Genomic DNA, 22,186 nt, shown 5'->3' on the forward strand with positions numbered 1-22,186 from the left:
CTACACTGCTATCTTCAGCCCCTGCAGCCTGAGCCAACTGACCTGGGCTCAGCGACTCGGAACCACAGTCCTTTATTGCAGTGTAGACATACCGACACTCTTGGGAGTGTTACAACCACCGCACTGTGGTTTTGGTGGTTGTAACACCATTCTCTGCTTCATGAAAAACACCGGCTTGGCCTAGCGACCTTCCCAACAGTACTATCACCTAGACCAGGAGTCGTCAATCTTTCAGAAATGGTGTGCCGAGTCTTCATTTATTCACTCTAATTTAAGGTTTCGCATGCCAGTAATACATTTTAACATTTTTAGAAGGTCTCTTTCTATAAGTTTATAATATATAACTAACCTATTGTTGTATGTAAAGTAAACAAGGTTTTTAAAATGTGTAAGACGCTTTATTTAAAATTAAATTAAAATGCAGAGCCCCCCGGACCGGTGGCCAGGACCCAGGCAGTGTGAGTGCCACTGAAAATCAGCTCACGTGCCGCCTACGGCACGCGTGCCATAGGTTGCCTACTCCTGACCTAGACGCTATTCCCCATTTTGTAACTGTGCATTTGATTTTTTCTTCTTAAGGGCAGTATTTTGCCCTATCTTTATTGATTTCATCTTGTTGATTTCAGACCAATACTCCATTTTGACAAGGTCGTTTTGAACTCTAATCCTCTCCTACAAAGAGCTCACAACACCTCTCAGCTTGGTCTCAGCTGCAAATTTTATAAGCATACTCTCCACTCTATTATCCAAATCATTAATGAAAACATTGAATAGTACCAGACCCAGGCCTGATCCCTGCAAGATCCCACTAGATGAGATCTCCCCATTTGACAGTGAACCATTGATAACTACTCTGAGTATGGTCTTTCTGTGACCCTAGCAGCCTCCCAATGGAAGAGGGCAAAGGGCTCACTGCCGAGCGTTCTAGATGTCCTAACCAGTTCAGCGTACCCCACCGCATGATTATCATAACCTGCATCTAAAAGGCCTCAAGTAGGATATCAATAGAAAGCTAATAACATACTCATCATTAACATTATTGTGGGGTATATGTATGGAGGACAAATGCAAAATTACAAACATGTTGGGAATTATGTTCTTAAAGTGTGTCTGCCAGGCAGGGTTCAAGTTACCCCTCCCTAGACAAAGGAATATGGTTCTGCCACCTTGAAGGTACTTCCAAAGTACATTAAGAAATTATGGGAATGCATTTACATAGAAGGTAAACAGAACCATCAAGCTAACAAGGGAAGAAGATAACTACTCAGCATCACAGCAGTGCCAGGAGATTGGCGGAACAGATCAATCTGCATTTTAGCAAACACCAGCAGTGGAAGAAAGCAGCATGAAACTTCCCTCACCACAGACTCCATGTCATCTTTCTCACGGCTTGAATGAACTTTACTTTGGGGGAGTAACCATCAGAAGAATCTATTTCAAAGGTTCACTGGACCATACAAGGGGCAAAGACCCCAAATTATCTTTCACCTAAAACAACAATGGAATGGAGCACTTTGGACTTTAGGGGGCATCCTGGCCAAGGGAGTGGTCAGCCATCTTGCTGGAAGGTAGTGTGGTGAGAATCTGATCTTGAACCAAAACTGTAGTATTGTTAAGTCTTAGTCTCTAGAAAGAGTTTTTCACTTTTATTCGCTTGTAGCCATTTCTCACGGCCCTTTATACTTGAACTCGCTCACAATTCTCTCGCCTTTTGTTAATAAACTTGTTTTAATTTAATCTAAACAACCCAGTGCTGTCTTTGAACTGAGGTGATAGCCTGACTCCAGTTGATGCGAAAAGCTGGGCACTTTGTCTCTTCAGAGGAGCACATGAACCTTATGGCTTTGAATGGCCCAGGAAAGGGCTGGACGTTGCAGAGCACACGGTTTGGGGGAAATGACAGGGGGCACTGGGGCATCTTCCAGGTGTAACCAAAGCTGCTAGAAGCCAGAATGTGGCTCTGGTGCAACAAGCAGGCTGCTCCAGTCGGAGCTGCTGGCCGAGGGTGGTTTATCACACAGATACTCAGTGCACAGTGCACGCCTGTACGCTGGCAGGGAGCAGCCAAACAAGGGAGCTACAGCAGCAAAGCACTTTAAGGCAGAGTTACAGGGCAAGTCTCTATCACACCCCAGAATGTGACCTCCACCTTAGAGTCATTCCATCTAGACCGCATTTCCCTAGCTTGCTTATGAGAATGTGTCAAAAGCCTCACTGAAATCAAGATACATCACCATCTATTGCTTCGCTCACCCCAATCTACTAGGCCAGTAACACTGTCACAGAAGGAAATTAGGTTGGTTTGGCAGGATCTGTTCTTGACAAATCCATGCTGGCTCTTCCTTATCTCCCTATTATCCTCTAGGTGCTTACAAATAGATTGTTTAATCATTTGTTCCAGTATCTTTCCAGGTATCTAAGTTAGGGTGACTGGTCTATAATTGCTCAGGTCCTTTGTTCTCCCTTTTGAAGGCAGGTACTATGTCTGCCCTTCTCCAGTTTTCTGGGGCCCCACCTGTCCTCCAGGAGTTCCCAAAGATAACTGCTAGTGGTTCTGAGATTGCTTCAGCTAGTACTCTAGGATAAATTTCATCAGGCCTTCCCAACTTGAAAACATCTAACTTATCTAAATATTCTTTAACCTGTTCTTTTCTTTTTTTGGGTTTGCATTCCTTCTCCGTGGTTGTTAATATTATTTGTGTTGAATATCTGGTCACCATTAACCTTTTTAGTGAAGACTGAAACAAAATGGGCATTAAACCCTTCCGCTTTCTTGATGTCATCAGTTATTGGCTCATCTTCCCTGCTAAGTAGAGGACATACATTTGCTTTTGTCTGTCTCTTACTTCTATTGTATTTAAAGATCATCTTCTTATTGCATTTTTTGTCCCTTGCTAGGTGTATCTCATTTTGTGTGTTACATGCTTGTGCTATTCTTGCTATCAACAATCAGCCCATGTTTCCACTTTTAGTAGTATTCTTTTTTGATTTTCAGATCATTAAAGAGCTCCTGATGGAACCACGTTGGCCTCTTACTATTCTTCCTATCTTTCCTTCACATCAGAATAGATTGCAGTTGTGTTTTTAATAACATCTTCTTGAGAAACTGCCAGGTCTCCTGAACTCCTTTTTCCCTTAGACCTTTTTCCCCACAGGACCTTAACTACCAATTCTCTGAGTTTGTTAAAATCTGCTTTTTTGATGTCCACTGTCCTTATTCTGCTGCTTTCACTTCTTCCTTTCCTATGAAACACGAAATCTATCATTTTAGGATCACTTTCACCCAAAATTGCCTTCCAGCTGGAGATTTGCGATCATTTCCTCCCTGTGGGTAAGAACCAAGTCTAAAATGGCTGTCCTCTTGGTTACATCCTCCAGTGTCTGGAACAAAAAGTTGTCCCTGATACATTTCAAGAACTTATTGGATATGTTGTGTTTTGCCATATTACTTTTCCAACAGATGATTGGGTAGTTAAAATCTCCCATTCCTATCAGGTCTTGTCTTTTGGATATTTCTGTTATTTGTTCTAGGAATGCCTCATTCATCTTCTTTTCCTGACTTGGTGGTCAATAGTAGACCTCCACCATGACATCACCCCTATTTTTTACCGCCTTTATCTTTACCCACAGACTCTCAACTGGTCTGCCTGCCATGTCCGTCTGGATCTCAGAACAAGTGTATATATTCTTGGTGTATAACACCTGCTCCCTTTTTACCCTGAACAAGCTGTACCCCTCTATACCAATATTTCGGTCATAAGACTTAACTGCCATCACAGACTGACTGGGTGGGGTAAGTCATACGTTAGTTTGTGGACTAATACTTCTAGTTCTTCCTGTTTACTCCCCATACTCCTTGAATTTGAACAAATTCCCCCATGGATTCCCTCTTATTTCTCCTTTGACCCTATTGCAATTTTCCATGTCCCCCACAACATCTAGCCCTCTGTTAAGGTCACCTTTATCTAGTCTATACTTACCTGTGGGCTTCTGTCACCTATCCCCTTTGAACCTAGTGTAAAGTCCCCCTCATTAGGCTGACGACGCAGGGGCAGCAGCCTGGCACGCACAGACCAGACCACGCTGCCAGGAGGAAGAACATACCTGTGACTGTCGCACAAAGATGCCATGATTCTCTTCACAGGTGAAATATTTCCTGCCCTGCACAGTGCCATCGTTCTTGCCCTTCGCGTCATCCAAGATGACTCCAACCCACTTTCCTGTGGCAAACAACGTGGCTCCAACATATGCCACTGTCCCACGGTGTCCCTTTCCGATGACTTCCACTCGGGAGCCCACTTTCAAGGGCTTGCCACTAGCTTCCACACTCATCCTGGTTCCGGCACTTGACGCCTAGAGGAACAGCAGGAAAATAAAAATGTCAGAAAGTGAACATATGAAGTTACTAACAACTGTATTTCTCTCACTATTTAGGAGACTGAAATCTCATTCTCAGTTCAGCTGAAAACAACCACCACGTTTGATGTGACCTACGTGAGGACGGCATGTGTCTTCCATTTTAGGATTTTGCCTGGAGTCAGATGAGGTGGAGGAAAAGGTTTTGAACAAAGTAGGCCAGTCATCAGAAGAGTCATTTCTACAATTTGTTATTTTCAGAAGCAAACATAATATATGCCCTCACACCTTCGGGCTGTCACAAGCATTAAAATCACGCACACCAGCAAAGCCTCTGAAATATTAATTACTGCTCCTATTAGTTTTTAATACACACCCAAAGCACATATACAGTATATATTTTTGGAAGATCCATTCAGTGGCTTTGGGAAAGACCAATATGAAGCAGTAGCCCTTTAGCAAGTCACCATATACATCTGACACTGTGACAGACGGTCACAGATCATCTTCCAGTGCGGGAGGCACAGGATCACGGTCTCAGAAGAGACGATTTTATCTCCCTGCCCCTAGCCTCTAGCATTAGAGGCCCCTATAACCAGGGCTGTTGGGTTTGTGAACCCTCCTCTTCCACAGCATCATGCTTTCCTACCTCTCCTCAAAGAGACATAGCTGGTCCATGTCTGATATTTGATAACTAGCAGCCTATCTGTGTGGATTTAGGAGACAACCTCTGGGCCAGGAGCACCCATTCACAGCTTTACTAGAGCTCCAAATCAGGCACTAAGCAGTTAATCAGAAAATACAGACATTAAACTCTCATTATGTTTTCAAGACATTCAGTATCCTCCTAATTACCCATCCACGCTTGTTAAAGTCTAATGTGCACTACTGCGTTTTTAAGTTGTCATCATCTCAAACCTATATCTATCTGCCTAGGTACAACAAAATGCATTCCAAGATTCACTTCTGCTGCAGAGAATAAGGCCATGGGTGTAAGCAATTCCATAAATGAAGTGTTTTACACACTCAGAATCATACTAGAAATACACACGTGTTAATGTAATTGTGAAGCACATGCCTCCATTTTCAATTTACTTTTCCAGGGGCTGTGGGCCCCCTCCGTTCTACTGTTGGGCGAGATGTCACTCACTGAAAAGCAGAGTTCCATCTCTATTAATACCACCTGCCTAGACAATAATGTTGCTGTCACATTTCAGTGGCCTCTCCAGGCACTCATACTGTGTCCAGGACAAAAAGGAGTCTAAAGCTTTACGCAGTTAACTGCTATCAGAAAGACTCCATAATATAAATGCTTACACACCACTTCAAGGCATCCTTAGCATACAGGGTTCTGAAGAAAAACGTTCGTAAACAAGAAAGAAACTGACGTGGGAAGAAAGGGAACGGCTCAAACAGAAAATGCCTCAGCCTCATCCGTATTCCAGTAGCTCTGGTAACCTGCAAGGTATTATTCTATTTGACTGAAGAAGCAAATACTATTTAACAGCCAAGTCCACAGGAAGTTGCATCCATCTTCTAGTGTAAAGAAATAGACTTGCAGCTCAGCCAATGGCTAGCCTGAGTTTCGGGGGCTCCTTATGCAAACGACACGATATTTATACTTCCATTCGTTATTCTAGAGTTGTGACATTCGGTTACAGAAACAGCAAACCCCAGGTTAGCTCCAGCTTGGCCTAGCGACCGGAGTTTTCTTCCAGATCATGAAGCTGTACAGACAGTATTAACCACCATGCTTGATTTGTAAACATTATACCACGGCCCTGATCTGATGAAACAGACAGATTCCTAAACCCAATTCATAGTCATTCATCGGGCCAATGGGCCAGGCCAGGGGTGGGCAAACTACAGCCATTTTAAGCCAGCCCACGAGCTCCCGCTGGGGAGTGGGGTCTGGGGCTTGCCCCGCTCCGGGGCTCCAGCCAGGTCGGGGGGCGCACCACGAGGCTCCTGGAAGCAGCCGCGTGACCCCGCTTCAAGGGTCGGGGGCCACGCCATGCGTAGGAACCGGAGAAGGGACATGCCACTGCTTCCGGGAGCCGCTTGAGGTAAGCGCTACTGGGAGTCTGCATTCCTGAGCCTCAACCCACGCCCCAACCCCCTGCCCCAGACCTGATCCCCTTCCCACTCTCCAAATCCCTCGATCCCAGCCCGGAGCACCCTCCTGCACCCCAAATTCCTCATCCCCAGCCCCACCCCAGAGCCTGCACCCCCCAACCAAAGTCCTCACCCCCACCCCAATTCTGTGAGCATTCATGGCCCACCATACAATTTCTATTTCCTGATGTGGCCCTAAGGCCAAAAAGTTTGCCCACCCCGAGCCAGGCTGTCAGGGCCAGAGCCTTCAAGAGTTTTCTTGGCTAAAATCTGTTAAATAGAATTGATGACCTGAAATGACCTTAATTTCTCCAGATTGGGGACCTCACAGCTCATGTGACCACCTCATGAGAGACATAAATTCTCTTACAAGTTGAGCTTTCATTTTACAAATGAGCTTTCAGTTGGAACTCCCCTCCCTGATACACAGAAATCCATAAACAAAGGGTGCCCCAACCCTCAATAGGAGCGCGGACATCAATTGTGTAGGTCAGCCTGTTACAAACCATTTCTGTTAGCTATACAGACAGGAGGACGATCCCTGCCGGAAAGGGTAGAGAACGGAAGCTAAAATCAAGATGAATGAACGGAATTCTAGAGTACTTGTCACATCAGCTCCAGCGATATGTTGGGAGAAGGGCTGAAGAGATTTTTGCTTCGCGGTTTCATTAGTAAGCGTGCCTCTGAAGGAAGGACTAGGATTTGTGGGCCTCCTGGATAAAAGCATGTTCTCAGGAGGGCATTCCAAACACAAGGACAGAGGGAAGATGTGGAGATAAGTGCATGAGGAGGACATGAACAAGACAGTCTCTAAGGTGCCACAAGTACTCCTAACAAATTTATTAGAGCATAAGCTTTCGTGGACTACAGCCCACTTCTTCGGATGCATATAGAGTGGAATAAATATTGAGGAGATATATATACACACACATACAGAGCGCATAAACAGGTGGGAGTTGTCTTACCAACTCTGAGAGGCCAATTAAGTAACTAACACAGCTGCTACTCTGAAACATGAACAAGACAATTGTCCAACTTAGCAAGAGTGAAGGGAACAGCCAAGTTGGACACCACCAAAGAATCAAGCAGATGAAAGCCAGTGAAGGAATATGAAGAAAGGCCAGATGTGGCTGGAATAAGGGCAAGGTATATTACGCCTGCATTGTTCTGGATGCATTCAAGCGGGACAAGGCGAGAATCATGGAGGCAAGAGAGCAGGAAGTTATGGTATTCAAGGTAGTTTAAAAGGTGACCTGCAAAGGTTTTTAAATTCTCTTTCCCTAAAACTATTTTATTATGTATAAAGATTACCTGAATAGTTGATGTTAAAACAAGTGTTTTTACTTCCTTTTATGTTAGCAAGATCATGAATGTCAAGTCTGGGTTTGCTGGAGGAATTTGTGAGTATCTCAGATATTTATTGTGAGCTCCCAAAACCTTAGTTGAAAGGGTGAGAGTGTTTAATCTTGAACAGATACCCTTTCTCCAAAGCATTCATTAGGCATTGGAGTAAAGCAGGTATTAACAAAAACAAGAGTTTTAAGCCATCTGATTAAACAGCCAATACCAGTCACTATCTATGTTTTATTAGTTCTCTGACCACCATAGACTCTTCCCGGGTAGAAGAGACCTGACCTTTTAATGGGGGGAAAAAGTAGAGTCTTTTTTTTTTTTTTTTTTTTTTTTATTAAAGAATCACACAAAAGCCTTCTAGCCCTGCTTTCCACATCATAAACCGGGCAACCAAATGGCAGATGAAATTCAATGTTGATAAATGCAAAGTAATGCACATTGGAAAACATAATCCCAACTATACATATAAAACGATGGGGTCTAAATTGGATGTTACCACTCAAGAAAGATATTGGAGTCATTGCGGATAGTTCTCTGAAAAACATCCACTCAGCGGCAGTCAAAAAAAAAGCAAACAATGTTGGGAATCGTTAAGAAAGGGGTAGATAATAGGACAGAAAATATCATATTGCCTCTATATAAATCCATGGTACACCCACATCTTGAATACTGTGTGCAGATGTGGTTGCCCCATCTCAAAAAAGATATATTGGAATTGGAAAAGGTTCAGAAAAGAGCAACAAAAATGATTAGCGGTCTGGAACGGCTTCCATATGGGGAAAGATTAATAAGACAGGGACTTTGCAGCTTGGAAAAGAGACCACTAAGGGGGACCATGATAGCAGTCTATAAAATCATAACTGGTGTGGAGAAAGTAAATAAGAAAGTGTTATTTACTCCTTCTCATAACACAAGAACTAGGGGTCACCCAATGAAATTAATAGGCAGCAGGTTTAAAACAAACAAAAGGAAGTATTTCTTCATACAATGCACAGTCAACCTGTGGAACTCCTTGCCGGAGGATGTTGTGAAGGCCAAGACTATAAAAGAGTTCAAAAAAGAACTAAATAAATTCATGGAGGATAGGTCCATCAGTGGCTATTAGCCAAGATGGACAGGGATGGTGTCCCTAGCCTCCCAGAAGCTGGGAATGAGCGACGGGATGGATCACTTGATGATTCCCTGTTCTGTTCATTCCCTCTGGGGCACCTGGCACTGGCCAGTGTCGGTAGACAGGATACTGGACTAGATGGACCCATTATGGCCGTTCTTATAAAGAGGGGGTGCATGGAGAGAAAGCACATGCCCAATTTTTTTATCCTTTGAAAATCACCTTTTCAGACCAACATGCTGCTTTAAGAATTAGCAGCAAGCTCCATGCTTCACTCAACGCAGGCAAACACCCTTATTGATCGGATTGGAAATTTCAGAGCATCTCACTTCAAACCCATTTAGACATTGATTCCTGCCACAGTCACTTCCTTCCTTTTCAGTAGAAGAGGGGGCACTCAACCAAGAGAAAGAAAGGGCCTTTTCCCAATCTCCTGCTGAGATTGCAGCTAACCAACCAGATAATGCAGTAGCAAGAAATGAATTCCACAGATTTTACTGGAGAAGAACTTGTAAGATTTCATACAGGTCTGTATCTAGCTAGCTTTTTATACAGTGCTTATCACCATGTAGCCGAGTGCCTTAGCACTGCACCTAAGCAACTGGAGAAACCCAATGCCCAGATGAGAAGAGAGTTAAGAGTCTCTAGAATGTTCTGGTTTCCTGATGATTCTTGCACACAAACAAGCTACAGAAAGAATACATTTGCAGAACAGAATTATTTTCTGTAATGTTATAAAGGGAAAAACTATGGCCCTTTCTTATGTACATTACCAGAACAAAATACGTTAAAATTAACTGACTCCAGTTTAGTGTACAGAAAGGTAACTGACAAGCCAGGACATTCCTGCTATGCCTTTCAAAGGTCTTTTTCTCACCAACTGCCACAATCTTCACTGCTAAGGAAAGGAAGACTTTGCATTACTTTGCTACGTATCTGGTCATCCATGTAAGGCATCTGAAGCTTACTTTTAAACTGGTATAACTTTATGGAAAACAGTTTCCTGCGAACCATAAAACAAACATCTCTCTAAAATCATCTGTGAGGGAGACAGACTCTAGATGTAGTGGACAGTAAGGGATTTATGGATACCGTTTCTCTCTGTAGTTTCGGAAGCCACTTCCATGAATACCATCTTTTCTACAAGGTGACTATACGAACTGTCGTACATTCACTAGCATAGCGGTAAACCTATTAAATCATCCAGGCCATCTCAACTGATGGACAGGTGAACTGGTTGAGCTAATCGTTCCTTTTCCATTTCTGACTTCTTGGACAGATAATTCACTGCTCAGGCATTAGGCTCATATCAAATCTTTCAACTTTTAAACTCAGAAACCCTAAAGTCCTAGTGGCTTTGCTGATCATCCACCGGGAATTTTCCAAAATCAGTAAAATCTCCCAATCCTAATATGAGGTTTGTAACTTTTCTATTCCACTGTAAAACAACTATTCTTGAAATCTGATTGCTGACTTTTTTTCGTGGTCTTTTGCAAATCAGTTAAGCTTTTTGGGTGACATTTTGCTGTCTCCGAAATCACTGGGGTTGGTTTGGTGTAAGTGAGGGTTCAATTTGGCCTTTTGCATCTCAGCTGCCCCCCAGTAAAGTGGGGGTAATACTCGCATACTTCACGGTGAGACTATAAAGCTAAATTAAGATTTGTAAGCACTACAATTAACTAAGAGTTAATTAAAAGAAAAGATTATAGCACTTCAGTAATTGAAAATAGTGAATAAGGAATTGAGAAAGTGAATAAGGAAAAGTTATTTACTTGTTCCCATAATATAAGAACTAGGGGCCACCAAATGAAATTAATGGGCAGCAGGTTTAAAACAAATACAAGGAAGTTCTTCTTCACGCAGCACACAGTCAACTTGTGGAACTCCTTACCTGAGGAGGTTGTGAAGGCTAGGACTGTAACAAGGTTTAAAAGAGAACTGGATAAATTCATGGTGGTTAAGTCCATTAATGGCTATTAGCCAGGATGCGTAAGGAATGGTGTCCCTAGCCTCTGTCTGTCAGAGGGTGGAGATGGACGGCAGGAGAGAGATCACTTGATCATTGCCTGTTAGGTTCACTCCCTCTGGGACACCTGACATTGGTCACCATCAGTGGACAGTATACTGGGCTAGATGGACCTTTGGTCTGACCCAATATAGCCATTCTTATGTTCTTAAGTAATTGATCAATTAAAAAGGGCAAAATTCATTCCTAGCTTCACCCTCCCCCCATCTCCCTTATCTTCTTCCCTGCAATGTCCCTTCCTTTATCAAATCCACTCCCAACAAACCCTAACCAAAACATTAAAGTGAAACTAAAATCATGGAATTACCGTGACATTTGCAGGCCCCCATATTGTTCACTCTGCAGAAATGTTACATTCCTTCCCTCCATCCATTTGTCTGTCTTGTCTATTTACACTTCAAGAGAGAGACTGACTTATTCTGTTTGTACAGTCCCCAGCACAATGGTGTATTGAACCTAGTCGGGGCCCCTAGATACATTAGCTACAGATATTAAATGGACTGTTTTATCTGTGTTTCCAGATACTGTACAATTTAGCAAGAATTCTATTTTTGATCAGTTCCAAATACTAGTTTTAACTAAAACATTTGATTTAGTTATTTAAACAGCTGCATCCGATGGCCTCAGTTCTGAAGGTATACTTAAGATGTACTTTCCCTCACATCTGAACTGAATGGTATTTGCTATTAAGTTTTTAATTAATAAAATGGCATCTAGGAAGAGTTTTCCCTTAATTTGCTTCATTTTTCATTCTGTATTAATACACTTGCATGAAACTAACTTGCATGAAAATAGTGCGTGAGTTTCTGAGCTTATTTCTCATTGGAAGTCAATAGTTGGTTGCTGTAATTATTAACACAGCTGTCAATTGGTGTCATAGGGGTATGTGGCACCTCAAGTGATTAATAACCCAAGACACTCATATCATTCATGCAAGTGTCATCAGTACCGAATGAGGGAAGAGAAAACATTAAATTATACCTGGGGAAAAGAGGGATAAGCTCAGTGGTTTGAGCATTGGCCTGCTTAACCCAGGGTTGTGAGTTCAATCCTTGAGGGGGCCATTTAGGGTTCTGGGGCAAAAATCTGTCAGGGGATTGGTCCTGCTTTGAGCAGGGGATCGGACTAGATGACCTCCTGAGAGCCCTTCCAACCCTGATATTCTGTGATTCTAAATGAAAGGGTTTCACAGTTTATGAGGTACCAGATGTGCCTTTATTTTTTTTAATCGATTCACACAGCAAAGTTTCATTGTCAAACTAGTAAGAAAGTAGATTAGAAACTTGATGACATGCCCATGCTGCCAGGAGTCCCCAAACATGTCAGGTTTGCAAGTTGTAGCTCAAAAAAGCCTATTTTAAATTTACAAACCTATTGTCATCAGTTTGGACACAGCAAGGACTTCTCACAATGGAAATTTCCACCCTGACCAATGCAGTGCTCTACTCTAAGTATATTCCAAAGGTTCCTTTTAAAAAGGGAACTTTACTACTGGCACAGTTTACCAAAACTGATAAGCTACAAAGAATTATGCTCCAAAATCCAGAAGCTCCGTCCCGCAGGCTAATTCCGACACTGAAGCAACCAGCAGCCTAGCCAAACTACTACCCCACCAGAGCTTCTGAAATGCTAATAGATAGCTGTAACAAACCCCAAACCTGCTAAGCTGGAATGGCGGCAACAAGGTTTTCTGCAAAGCAAAGTTCACAAGCCTCCCACTGAATCCACCCTACAGGAGCTTCCCTACTGCAAACATCTGAAAAACTGATTTTCAGAGGCTCATTTAGCTCCTCTCTCAAGTTACCGACACTGGAGGATACTGCGAACAGGTCTGTGGTCAGTCCGATGGAAATACACCGCTACCTCGATATAACACTACCCGATACAACACGAATTCGGATATAACGCGGTAAAGCAGTGCTCCGGGGGGCGGGGCTGCACTCTCTGGTGGATCAATATAACGCGGTTTCACCTATAACGCGGTAAGATTTTTTGGCTCCCGAGGACAGCATTATATCGAGGTAGAGGTGTATAATTTTTCACTCAGAACAGTTAGACAAGAGAAGCTACGTGTGGTCCCAGAAGTTACAGACTAGCGCAGGGATCGGCAACCTTTGGCATGCAGCCTGCCAGGGTAAGCCCCCTGGAGGGCCGGGCCAGTTTGTTTACCTGCCACATCTGCAGGTTCAGCCGATCGCGGCTCCCACTGGCCACGGTTTGCCACTCCAGGCCAATGGGGGCTGCGGGAAGTGGCGCGGGCCGAGGGATGTGCTGGCAACAGGGGAATGACCCACCCCCTTAAGTTTTCACCAATTGAAACAACTTCCACAGCCAGGACAATTCAATTGCACTTTCTTAAATTACAGATTGTGCTAAATACAAGTGGAAAACGTACAATTTCCCCTACTGCAGAGCATGGGAAATAACCCCTAACTACACAAACCCAAATCTTTGAATGTTAATTTCCATCTAAGTTCTGAATGACTATCTCATCTCCAGGCTGGGCCATACCATTGGACTTCATTGCTCAATAAAAGGACATTTTCAGGTAAGCACAGATACATTTTCCTATTCTCCAGTGTGCTAAGGTTCACAGATCTGCTACAATGCGATTTTCACTGCAGCATGCCCCCACTATCATCCTTTAAATATGGACATCCAAAATGAGGTATATTACACGTCTTCCATCTTCTCCTGGGCACTAAGGTGTGGAGAGTGCTTCTGCCCAAAAAAAAAAAAAAAAAAAAAAAAAAAAAAAAAAGGACACTGGGTAAAGATTGGGTGGCCAATATGTAAAGTTGGGGTGAATTTAGGCATTGATGGCCATGTGGCAACCTAGCAGATCTCAGTGTAAAAGACGTAACTTCTCTGCGCTACGATCACCCGTGCTCTTAAGGAGCACACTTTGATGATTAGGGATATTATTTCTCGAATTTACCGTGGGAGCGAATGCTACAAGTACAATAGCAGTGGCACCAACTGGGGAGAGGGGAGAAGATGACGCAGACACCAAGATTTTTGCACTTGCTCACAGTTCCATAGGCTGCAGAGCCCAGGGGGGCCACGCCCACCCACTTTTAAGCAGTGATCCTGTACTAAATCAGTACAGCTGCTACCAGAGTAGCCCAAAGCATCGCTCCAGCTGTGTGGTTACAACGCCAAGTTTCAGTGAATGATCTTGTGACCTGGTGCATGGGGTCGCAACTCAACTTGGGCTCCAGATAGAGGGGTGGCTGGGCCAACGGTGTTGTAACCGGACGCCCAGGACATCTGTTCCCGTACAGCAGAGCACAGGGGAGTCCACTGACAACTCGCCTCTTGGTGGCACCAGCCCATGTGCCGTGCTGGCGAGAGGGGAGACTCCCTTGCCGAGGGAGACCCAAAGTCCCTACAAGAGCAGTGGGGACCAGAAGAGGGTCCTGGATCAGAATTTGGCCCCCCCCCAAATTCCAAAATAGCTGAATTGCTGCCTGAATTGTGGTCTCATCTGAGAAAGCTCCCAGCTGATCAGAAATAGGTGATGCGTGGTTTCATTCAGGCCCTGGAATTGTCAGGGGGGTTCTTGAGAACAGGAATGTGACAAAGCTGTTCCTGCAATTCTTGCACAGTACTACGGATTACTGCCTCTGGCTACTCTCCAGGGACCTCACTTTAACCAAAGCTGCAGGGAGCAATTTACTACCAAAATAAGAGCCTGGCACCGATCTGTGTCTACCTGCAGACAGGGCTGGTTCGGAGTCAGAGCTCTGAAGTAACTGAGAGCAGCTGCTGACCTTGCCACAGCAACCTGCCCTTGTTTGAGCTACCACTCAAAGAGGTATTTTCTCCTGCTGTAGTTCAGGGACGGCTTCCACTTGCCACACGATCGGTATTTCTTTCTATAGCACCTGGCAGGAGTCAGGACTGCAAGTTCACTTTTCTGATGACTCAGAATAGCCCCAGCTTACCACAGAGCTCCCCACTGTATCCATAAGAAAGCTAGGAACTGATTTGCCCGAGCGCCTGATTTCCAGGGCCAGAACCACATCTATGCCCAAAGGGGGGGGGGGGGGGGCCTTAGGCAACACCTGCCTGCACTTGCTGGCCTGTGAGGAGGCCACTTGCAGATAAAAACTGCCCATGTTGGAAACAGAGAGTCCTTGGCTATCGGGGAAGGTAGCCACATTTACCTGGGGCAGTGACTCCAGGTTGGAGTTGGACAGGTGCACACCGAGAAAGCGCCTGGCTTTATGAAATGGATGGAGGCCAGGGGCTAGAAAGAGGTAAAGGATGGGCCAAGGGCTTGGTCTTCTATAACTAGGCTGCTGCCCCCTTCTTCACCCCGTAGCCAGGTGCTGGGGGGAAAGGAAGTGCTCGTGACGCACAGCAACCTGCAACAGCTGCTGGGAACAGCCCAGAAGTTAGGGTGTGGAAACCCACAGCAGCAGCCCAATACTCTCCAGTCTTCCAGGTGTGCCAGGAAATCCCCCTCTGTCTATTACAACTTCTAAGAGAACACCAGAAGGGATGCACAGCTACCGTTTGGGCGAGGTGACGGCAGACTCTCTCAGCATAGCTTCACAGTACCCAGAATTCTAAACGGAAAGTGTTCATCCTCTCTTTTGTTATTTTTAATAGAACATAGATCAACTATTATTATATAACCCCCTAACTCTGATCTGGACTGCTGGCTCCCCTCTCCAAAGGCGGAAGATTCCCTTTATGTATGTACACACATGCGCGTGTGCGACACACACAAATCAGCATGTCTATCGCCTGGTCTTTCTGCATTGATCCACCACATTGCGCTCCGTGGAGGTTAGAAGGAGAAACAAGCACTGATTTTCCTCCCCCCTTGGGAGTTTGTCCCTATCAACCTGCTTTGGAAAAAGTGAGGGGATGAACTGGGCTCAGGTCGCTGAGCTCTCGGTGATCCCCCTGTTCTCAAAGAGGCTGGGCTTATTCTTTTCCCTCCCCAACATGGGCCCCTTTCTGGGTCTCTCAAGAAAGGTGGGGTTCAAGAATGGACTTCCCAGAAGCTCTGCCCCTCTCTACTGCAGGAGTGCTAGGTGGGCTTCCCACGGGGTGCCTGGGCTATCAGCCGGGAGCCCTGTTACAGAGATGGCAGCTGGAGGGGGGAGCTGACCCTTGCTCCCCTCTGGCGTGCCCATGAGGTGGCCGGTGCTCTCTACCCATGGCCTAGTGGGAGGCGGAGAGGAAGGAGGCAGCTGAGCTCTGCCGTCTGTTGGTGCGAGCCATAGGGGCTTCGTGTAATTCTCCATCTGGTAAGCTGCCCCTCTGGTTTAACACCCCCACCCCTCATACTGAGATGGGGGCGCTTGCCCCACAGCCAGTTCTTTTCCAATACTATGTGTCTCCTTTCCTGACTAGGGCAGAGGTGACCCGCCAGGGCCTGGGCTAAGGGAGGGGAATACGTTCTGCCCCCAGAGCTGGTCAACCGCCTTGAGACTCTCCAAGGGTCCGTCTCTTGTTCCCCCCTTATCTTCCGGCCTCTGGCTTTTCTCACCGGAGCGCTCCCTGAAGTCTGCAGGGAACCAGCCACTGCAAACACCTCAGCGGGGGAAGCAGAACTCGGGGACAAATCCCAAAGGGCAAACACAGCCCTGGGATGCAGCTGGGAATTGGACTGACCCGTTACGGGGGGGTCAGTCAGAAACGTGGAATAAAGACTGGAGTTTCCCTGCAGCAGGGAAGAGTGGGGGAGCCGGAGGGGGCAGACCAAACTGGAGGCACTTCAGAGGCAGGGCATTCCCCTTCTGCCAGTGACTGACTAGCTGCAAGCAGACTGAAGTACCCATTGTAATAGATCTATAGGCTTAGAACAATGAAGGCCTGGCCTTTGGTAAGTTAAACTTCTAGGATAGGCGAACAATAATGCCATGCATGGCTGGGAATGTCTGGTATAGATCTGGTGGTAGTCAGGAAGGTGGATGTAGAGCAAAGTGGTTAGTTACTTTTGCCAATTACAAAGTCAAGGCAACAAAGGATTGTGAGGAATTCTAGGAAGATCTAACAAAAGCAAGTAACTGAACATTCTAAAGACCGATTGAATTCACAGACTATCCAAGGTGAGGAGCACTGGAAGGAATAATTTAAACCAGTCATGCACACTGATGGATTCTAACTTAGTTAGAACCCCTCAGGAAATGTATCCAGACATCACTGTGGACAGCTCAATCATAACATCAGCTCAATGTACAGTAGTGGTCAAAAAGGCGAGTAAGCGAGTAGGCCATTCTAAAAAGAGACAAAGCTCTGGAAAACATGCTGATATGGAAACCCATTGCTCCGTTCCCACCAAGCTTCAGAACCATCCGGTTAGTTCAGAGCCTCCCAGGTGCAGCATTCCTGCAAAACTCCTTCACCCGACTGTGCCTCAAATCTTGGGTGCGTAGGCGGCTGGATGTCTCAGGCAATTGTGGATGGGACAGATTACTTTTCACACCCAGAAAAATGGTTCAGCTCCTCCCCAGGTCAGTTCTCTCTCTCTCTCTCTCTCTCTCTCTCTCTCACACACACACACACACACACACACACAGCTTTAAAAAATACCAACAACTGAATATATTTCAACGTACTTATGATTTAAGCACAAATATTTGGGTCACTAATATGTGTCGCCTGCACACAACAATTTTAGAGCCTTGTTTCACCATGGCACATAACCCCCTCAAAATGTGTGTGTTACTTTTTGAAGCCAGGATCATACATCACGTGGGCGCACAGTGTTACCTCCCTACATGCAGAGGTGACTAATTGCACCCTTAAACTGTCACTCAAAGTATAGATCAAAAGTTTGGGGCAAACCTTGAACACAGCAGCACTTCTCTGGAAGTCTCCCATGAAGAGGTTCAGAACTGCAAGTTAAATCTGAGGCTAAGAGGATTTTAAGAGGTAGCTAAAGAGGACTTGAAAAAGGAGAGACCTAGAAATAATTCTAGTCTTCGTTTGCGGTAAGGCTAGTTATTACTGAATATATCATATCTGGTGCTGCCATATTCAGTCCTCATCAAAGGCGATTACTCAGGATTAATAACAGACCCATCATCCAGTGACACAATGCGGGCGGCTGCTGTCTCATCTAACAGAATCTTAAGCAGCCTGGATCTGTTGCTGTTAGACTTGTAGATGAACTAGCAAGGCGTTGCTGTGACAAAGCTCCTACTGTGCGAGCACCACTCCAGTGCTGGACTCACTCCGGTTTGACACCTAAAAGCAAGCCGTGCAATTTCAAATAAGAGATTAGAAGACTATGGTAGGGGAAAACAGGGCACAAATACTTGTCAACTCAGCAAATGGAAAAAATACTAAGCTGAAACCACTAACCCCCTGCCAAAGGAGAGAAAGTACCTCAACCAACCAGCTCTCTCTAGAGGGGCTCTCACAAATCTGGTTCTCTTGACACTGGAATCTCAACATGTAGTTTGAGTAAACCGTAGTTAATGTTGACTAACTTAAACCCAAACAAACCCCACCTGGCCGTCGCCAGCAAATGGAATTAAACCCAGCTAACAGAACACTAGTGGGAAAGCCTCCGAACCACCCCATGGATCAGGGACAGAACATCTTAGAAAAATCCAAACTCCGGGAAGCTAGTGAGCAGCACGTACTCCAAGGCTTGGCTGTCAAGAGCCGAGGACAATCATAGGAGACCTAGTCAAAAAGAGGGGTTCTACAGCAGCATATCACACACACAACCCACATTCTTTCTCCATTTCTGAAGCAGTTTAACTTTTCAGACACATTCCCTAAGTGACCATCTTTAGTTGCTATGCACAATGGCCTCTGCTACTTCTATCATCTAGCTAACCAGGGGTAACAGCAAAGAAACAAAACCAACCAAGTCCTTTTGACCATAGAGATTCTTAAGTTAAACCAAAAATCAACCAATGATTCGTTGCTGTGTTGTCAACTTCCCGAACAATGCTCTTTACTGGGAAGCCAGTGCAGTTGCACACTGCATTCTTTCAGTGCTTTTTCCTAAAGGAGGTTTGAAATGAGTTCAGCATAACCTGAGGTGATAAGAAAGGTCTCTTTCTTCTCAGGGTTTGCAAAGATGAAGGAAGACAGAACCATGGCCCGATAGTGTTTGTGATCAACCTCGAGTTACAGAGCACTTTGCCAAGTTGGCAAGCACCAAGTAATAGAGAAGCCTGGAAATGCACTAACCCAGCCTCTCCAACACCTAGAGACTCAGACAGAATACACTAGAGTCGAGAAAAAGAACAAAAACGGCAAAGAAAGAAACTCCAAAGAAAGGCCTCATTCATTGTAAGGCTATTGCTCATTTTAAGTTCTAGTGCTGACTTCACAGTCCAAGCTTAATGGCAATTTGGTAAAACCTTGGGCTTCCAAATATCTGAAAATCATTTCAGCACCTCACGATGCAAGTTGGAAAACAATCAGATGGGGAAAAACAAAGGGGGGGGGGAGGGGACGACAACCCAGAATCTTTGTGCTGAAAAGCACCAGAAAGATTCTGTCATCGCTGGAGGCTCAGCTGACACCTCATTACATTATCAGCAATAACTCACAAGAAATAGAGACTAATTTAAATCAAAATGGAACGACTAACAATATAATTCAGGCTATTTATCCACACCTTCCTCCCCCTCACCCCAGTATGTATTAACGAGTGAGAGATTGCTAATAGCCAGGATGCACAATTCAGAAAATGGGAACAGCATAGTAAACAATCTATATTTCACAGTAAATATCTATAACCTTCATTGCACCAGATAACGTTCAGATATATTGTAGACATAATAGATCCAAGTAGTTTGTAAATAAGTCCAGTCCCCTGCCCCCCAACTTACCCGACTGTATGTGTGTCTCTTGCTCTGGGCCATGCTGCCGTTGCTCTATTTTAATGATTTTTGTTTTAAATGATGGTCTCAGTTCATGGCTAGTAGTAATTCAGGAAGGATTTGGCAGTTATGTTCCAGTTGATTCAACCATACCCGCACCCCAAGCCACGCTCTGTCTGGCCACACAGAGGAAAAAACCCTTTTCTGTTAGAGGATTCTTGAATACAAGGATATACAAATATCCAGCCCAGCTGACGGAGACTCACTTTGCGCTAGTGCTGCTCCAGACTCTTGTCACAGATTTTGCCAGCCCACTGGGTCCTAATGCTAAACAGTTTCCTATTTGAAAGTGGAAAAGAAAAGGCACTGGAGATACAAAAGCCATGAAATGATATCAACGAGCTTCTCCGGACCAACACTAAAAGGATCTACACGGAACACAGCCGTGTCCTGCTTTGGAGGGAAGTGCCGGATACGCTGTGTGATACGCTCCTCACTAGACAGGGCCAGCCGCATTCCTGCTTGCATGGAGCTGATGATAAATACTCAACATGAAGAATTCAGAGTTGCCGTGAATTTTACTCAAAACCAAATATTTTCAGTTGCTCTTTTCTGCCCCTCCCTTCCCAGCTGGAGCTGCTGGCTCTTCAGGTGTGCTCTACATTCAATCCATGCCTCCCCCTGCCTAGCGCTTGCCAGTGCTTCCCTAGCGTCTCAAAGGAATATACAGGAAAACGAAGCTGAAAGTGACCATCCTACAGGCAAAGCTATCTTGCTATTAACAGAGCCATCAGCCCAAACACATTCTTACACTTTACTATAGGATTAACGAAATTCTTAAAAAACTAAGCGATGCTGCAACCTAGGTGGGACAGAAGCACAGGTGTGGAGACCAAACAGTTAATCATGAGGCATTTTCAAAATCAATAATTGCTCTTCCTATGGCTGATCTGAATAGATGTCTAATTAAAGTCATCAGCCTCTCTCTTCAGGGCTGCCTACAGCATTAATTGCTGCCTGTGAAACAGCAAGCGGGGGCTGGGGAGGGGGGACATGCCTGACAGGAGGTTTTGGCAAAACTGGGGTTCCCAGTGTGTTCCACTCGGCTTTCCTTCATTATTTCAGGACATCACAGCTGCACTAGTGTTCCAGTAATCATCCTCCAGTTCTTACCCCTTTCCCCCACGCACACTGCAGTCTTTGAAATAGGCCTCTAGGACCCCAGCTTCCCCTGTGCTCAGCACTGACTCGGCAGATGCAACTCAACCTCGCACTAAGCTACCTCAACTTTATCCCGTTCATATTCCCAGATCTGTCCGAACACACTCCTGCTCTCATAACACCGCACATCTGGATTGTTAAATTCTCACCCTTCAGCTCCTGAGGGGAGACAGGAGTTCTACGTAGGTGCACCTGGTTGTATACACTGCCTACTACAGAAAAGAAGATTAAAAGGAGGAAATCCCAATCCTTCCTTGGCCAGGACACGGACTACATGGGCCAACATGCTCTATTCCAGCTCTGATTTCCATGATTCTGATGGAAAATACTAATTATAGAAACGTAGGACTGGAAGGGACCCTGAGAGGTCATGTCCACCCCGCTGAGGCAGGACCAAGTATCCCTAAAGCATCCCTGATAGATGTTTGTCTAACCTGTTCTTAAAAACCTCCAACTCCACAGTTCCACAATCCCCCTGGTAATCTGTTCCAGTACTTAACTATCCTTAGGAGTCAAACAGTTTTTCTTAATATCTAACCTAAATATCCTTTTGTGCAGATTACGTCGACTGCTTCTTGTCCTACCTGCAGTGACATGGAGAAGGACTGATCACCATCCTCTTTATAACAGCCCTTCACATAGTTAAAGACACACCTGTCCCTTTTCTCAAAACTAAATATTTCCCTTTAAAAAAAATTCCCTCATAGGTCTTACTTTCTAAACCTTTATCATTTTTGTTACTCTCTCCAATTTGTCCCCCCCTTTCTTAAAGTGTGGCACCCCAAACCGGGCACAGAACTCCAGCTGAGGCCTCACCAGTACCAAGCAGAGTGGACAAGAACCTCCCACGTTTTACATACGACACTCCTGTTAATACATCCCAGAATATATGAGCCTTTTTCACAACTGCATCATATTGTAGACTCTCATTCAGTTTGTGATCCACTACAACCTCCAGACCCTTTTCAGCAGTACTACTCCTACACAGTTATTTCCCCATTTTGTATGTGTACATTTGATTGAACTTCCCAAGTGGAGTACTTTGCACTTATCTTTACTGAATTTCATTTTGTTGATTTCAGCCCAGTTCTCCAATTTGTCAAAAGAAGAACAGGAGTACTTGTGGCACCTTAGAGACTAACAAATTTATTAGAGCATAAGCTTTCGTGGACTACAGCCCACTTCTTCGGATGCATA

The 22,186-nt window shown here is 44.9% G+C and overlaps 1 protein-coding gene across 1 annotated transcript in view; it reads right to left on the reverse strand.

The window, feature by feature from the left end:
- Positions 1-20,035, reverse strand: part of DCTN1 (dynactin subunit 1) — a gene marked incomplete at its 3' end in the record, with an annotated part of 104,372 nt that extends 84,337 nt beyond the window's left edge. The window contains exons 1-2 of the mRNA XM_034772558.1: positions 19,778-20,035; positions 4,105-4,353 (exon numbers count right to left, since the gene is read on the reverse strand). Of these exons, the coding sequence (XP_034628449.1) occupies positions 4,105-4,353; positions 19,778-19,810 (282 nt within the window). The remainder of the gene's footprint in view (positions 1-4,104; positions 4,354-19,777) is intronic.
- Positions 20,036-22,186: the final 2,151 nt, after the last annotated feature.

Source organism: Trachemys scripta, chromosome 5, assembly GCF_013100865.1.
Source record: "Trachemys scripta elegans isolate TJP31775 chromosome 5, CAS_Tse_1.0, whole genome shotgun sequence".
Classification (NCBI taxonomy): Eukaryota; Metazoa; Chordata; order Testudines; family Emydidae; genus Trachemys; species Trachemys scripta.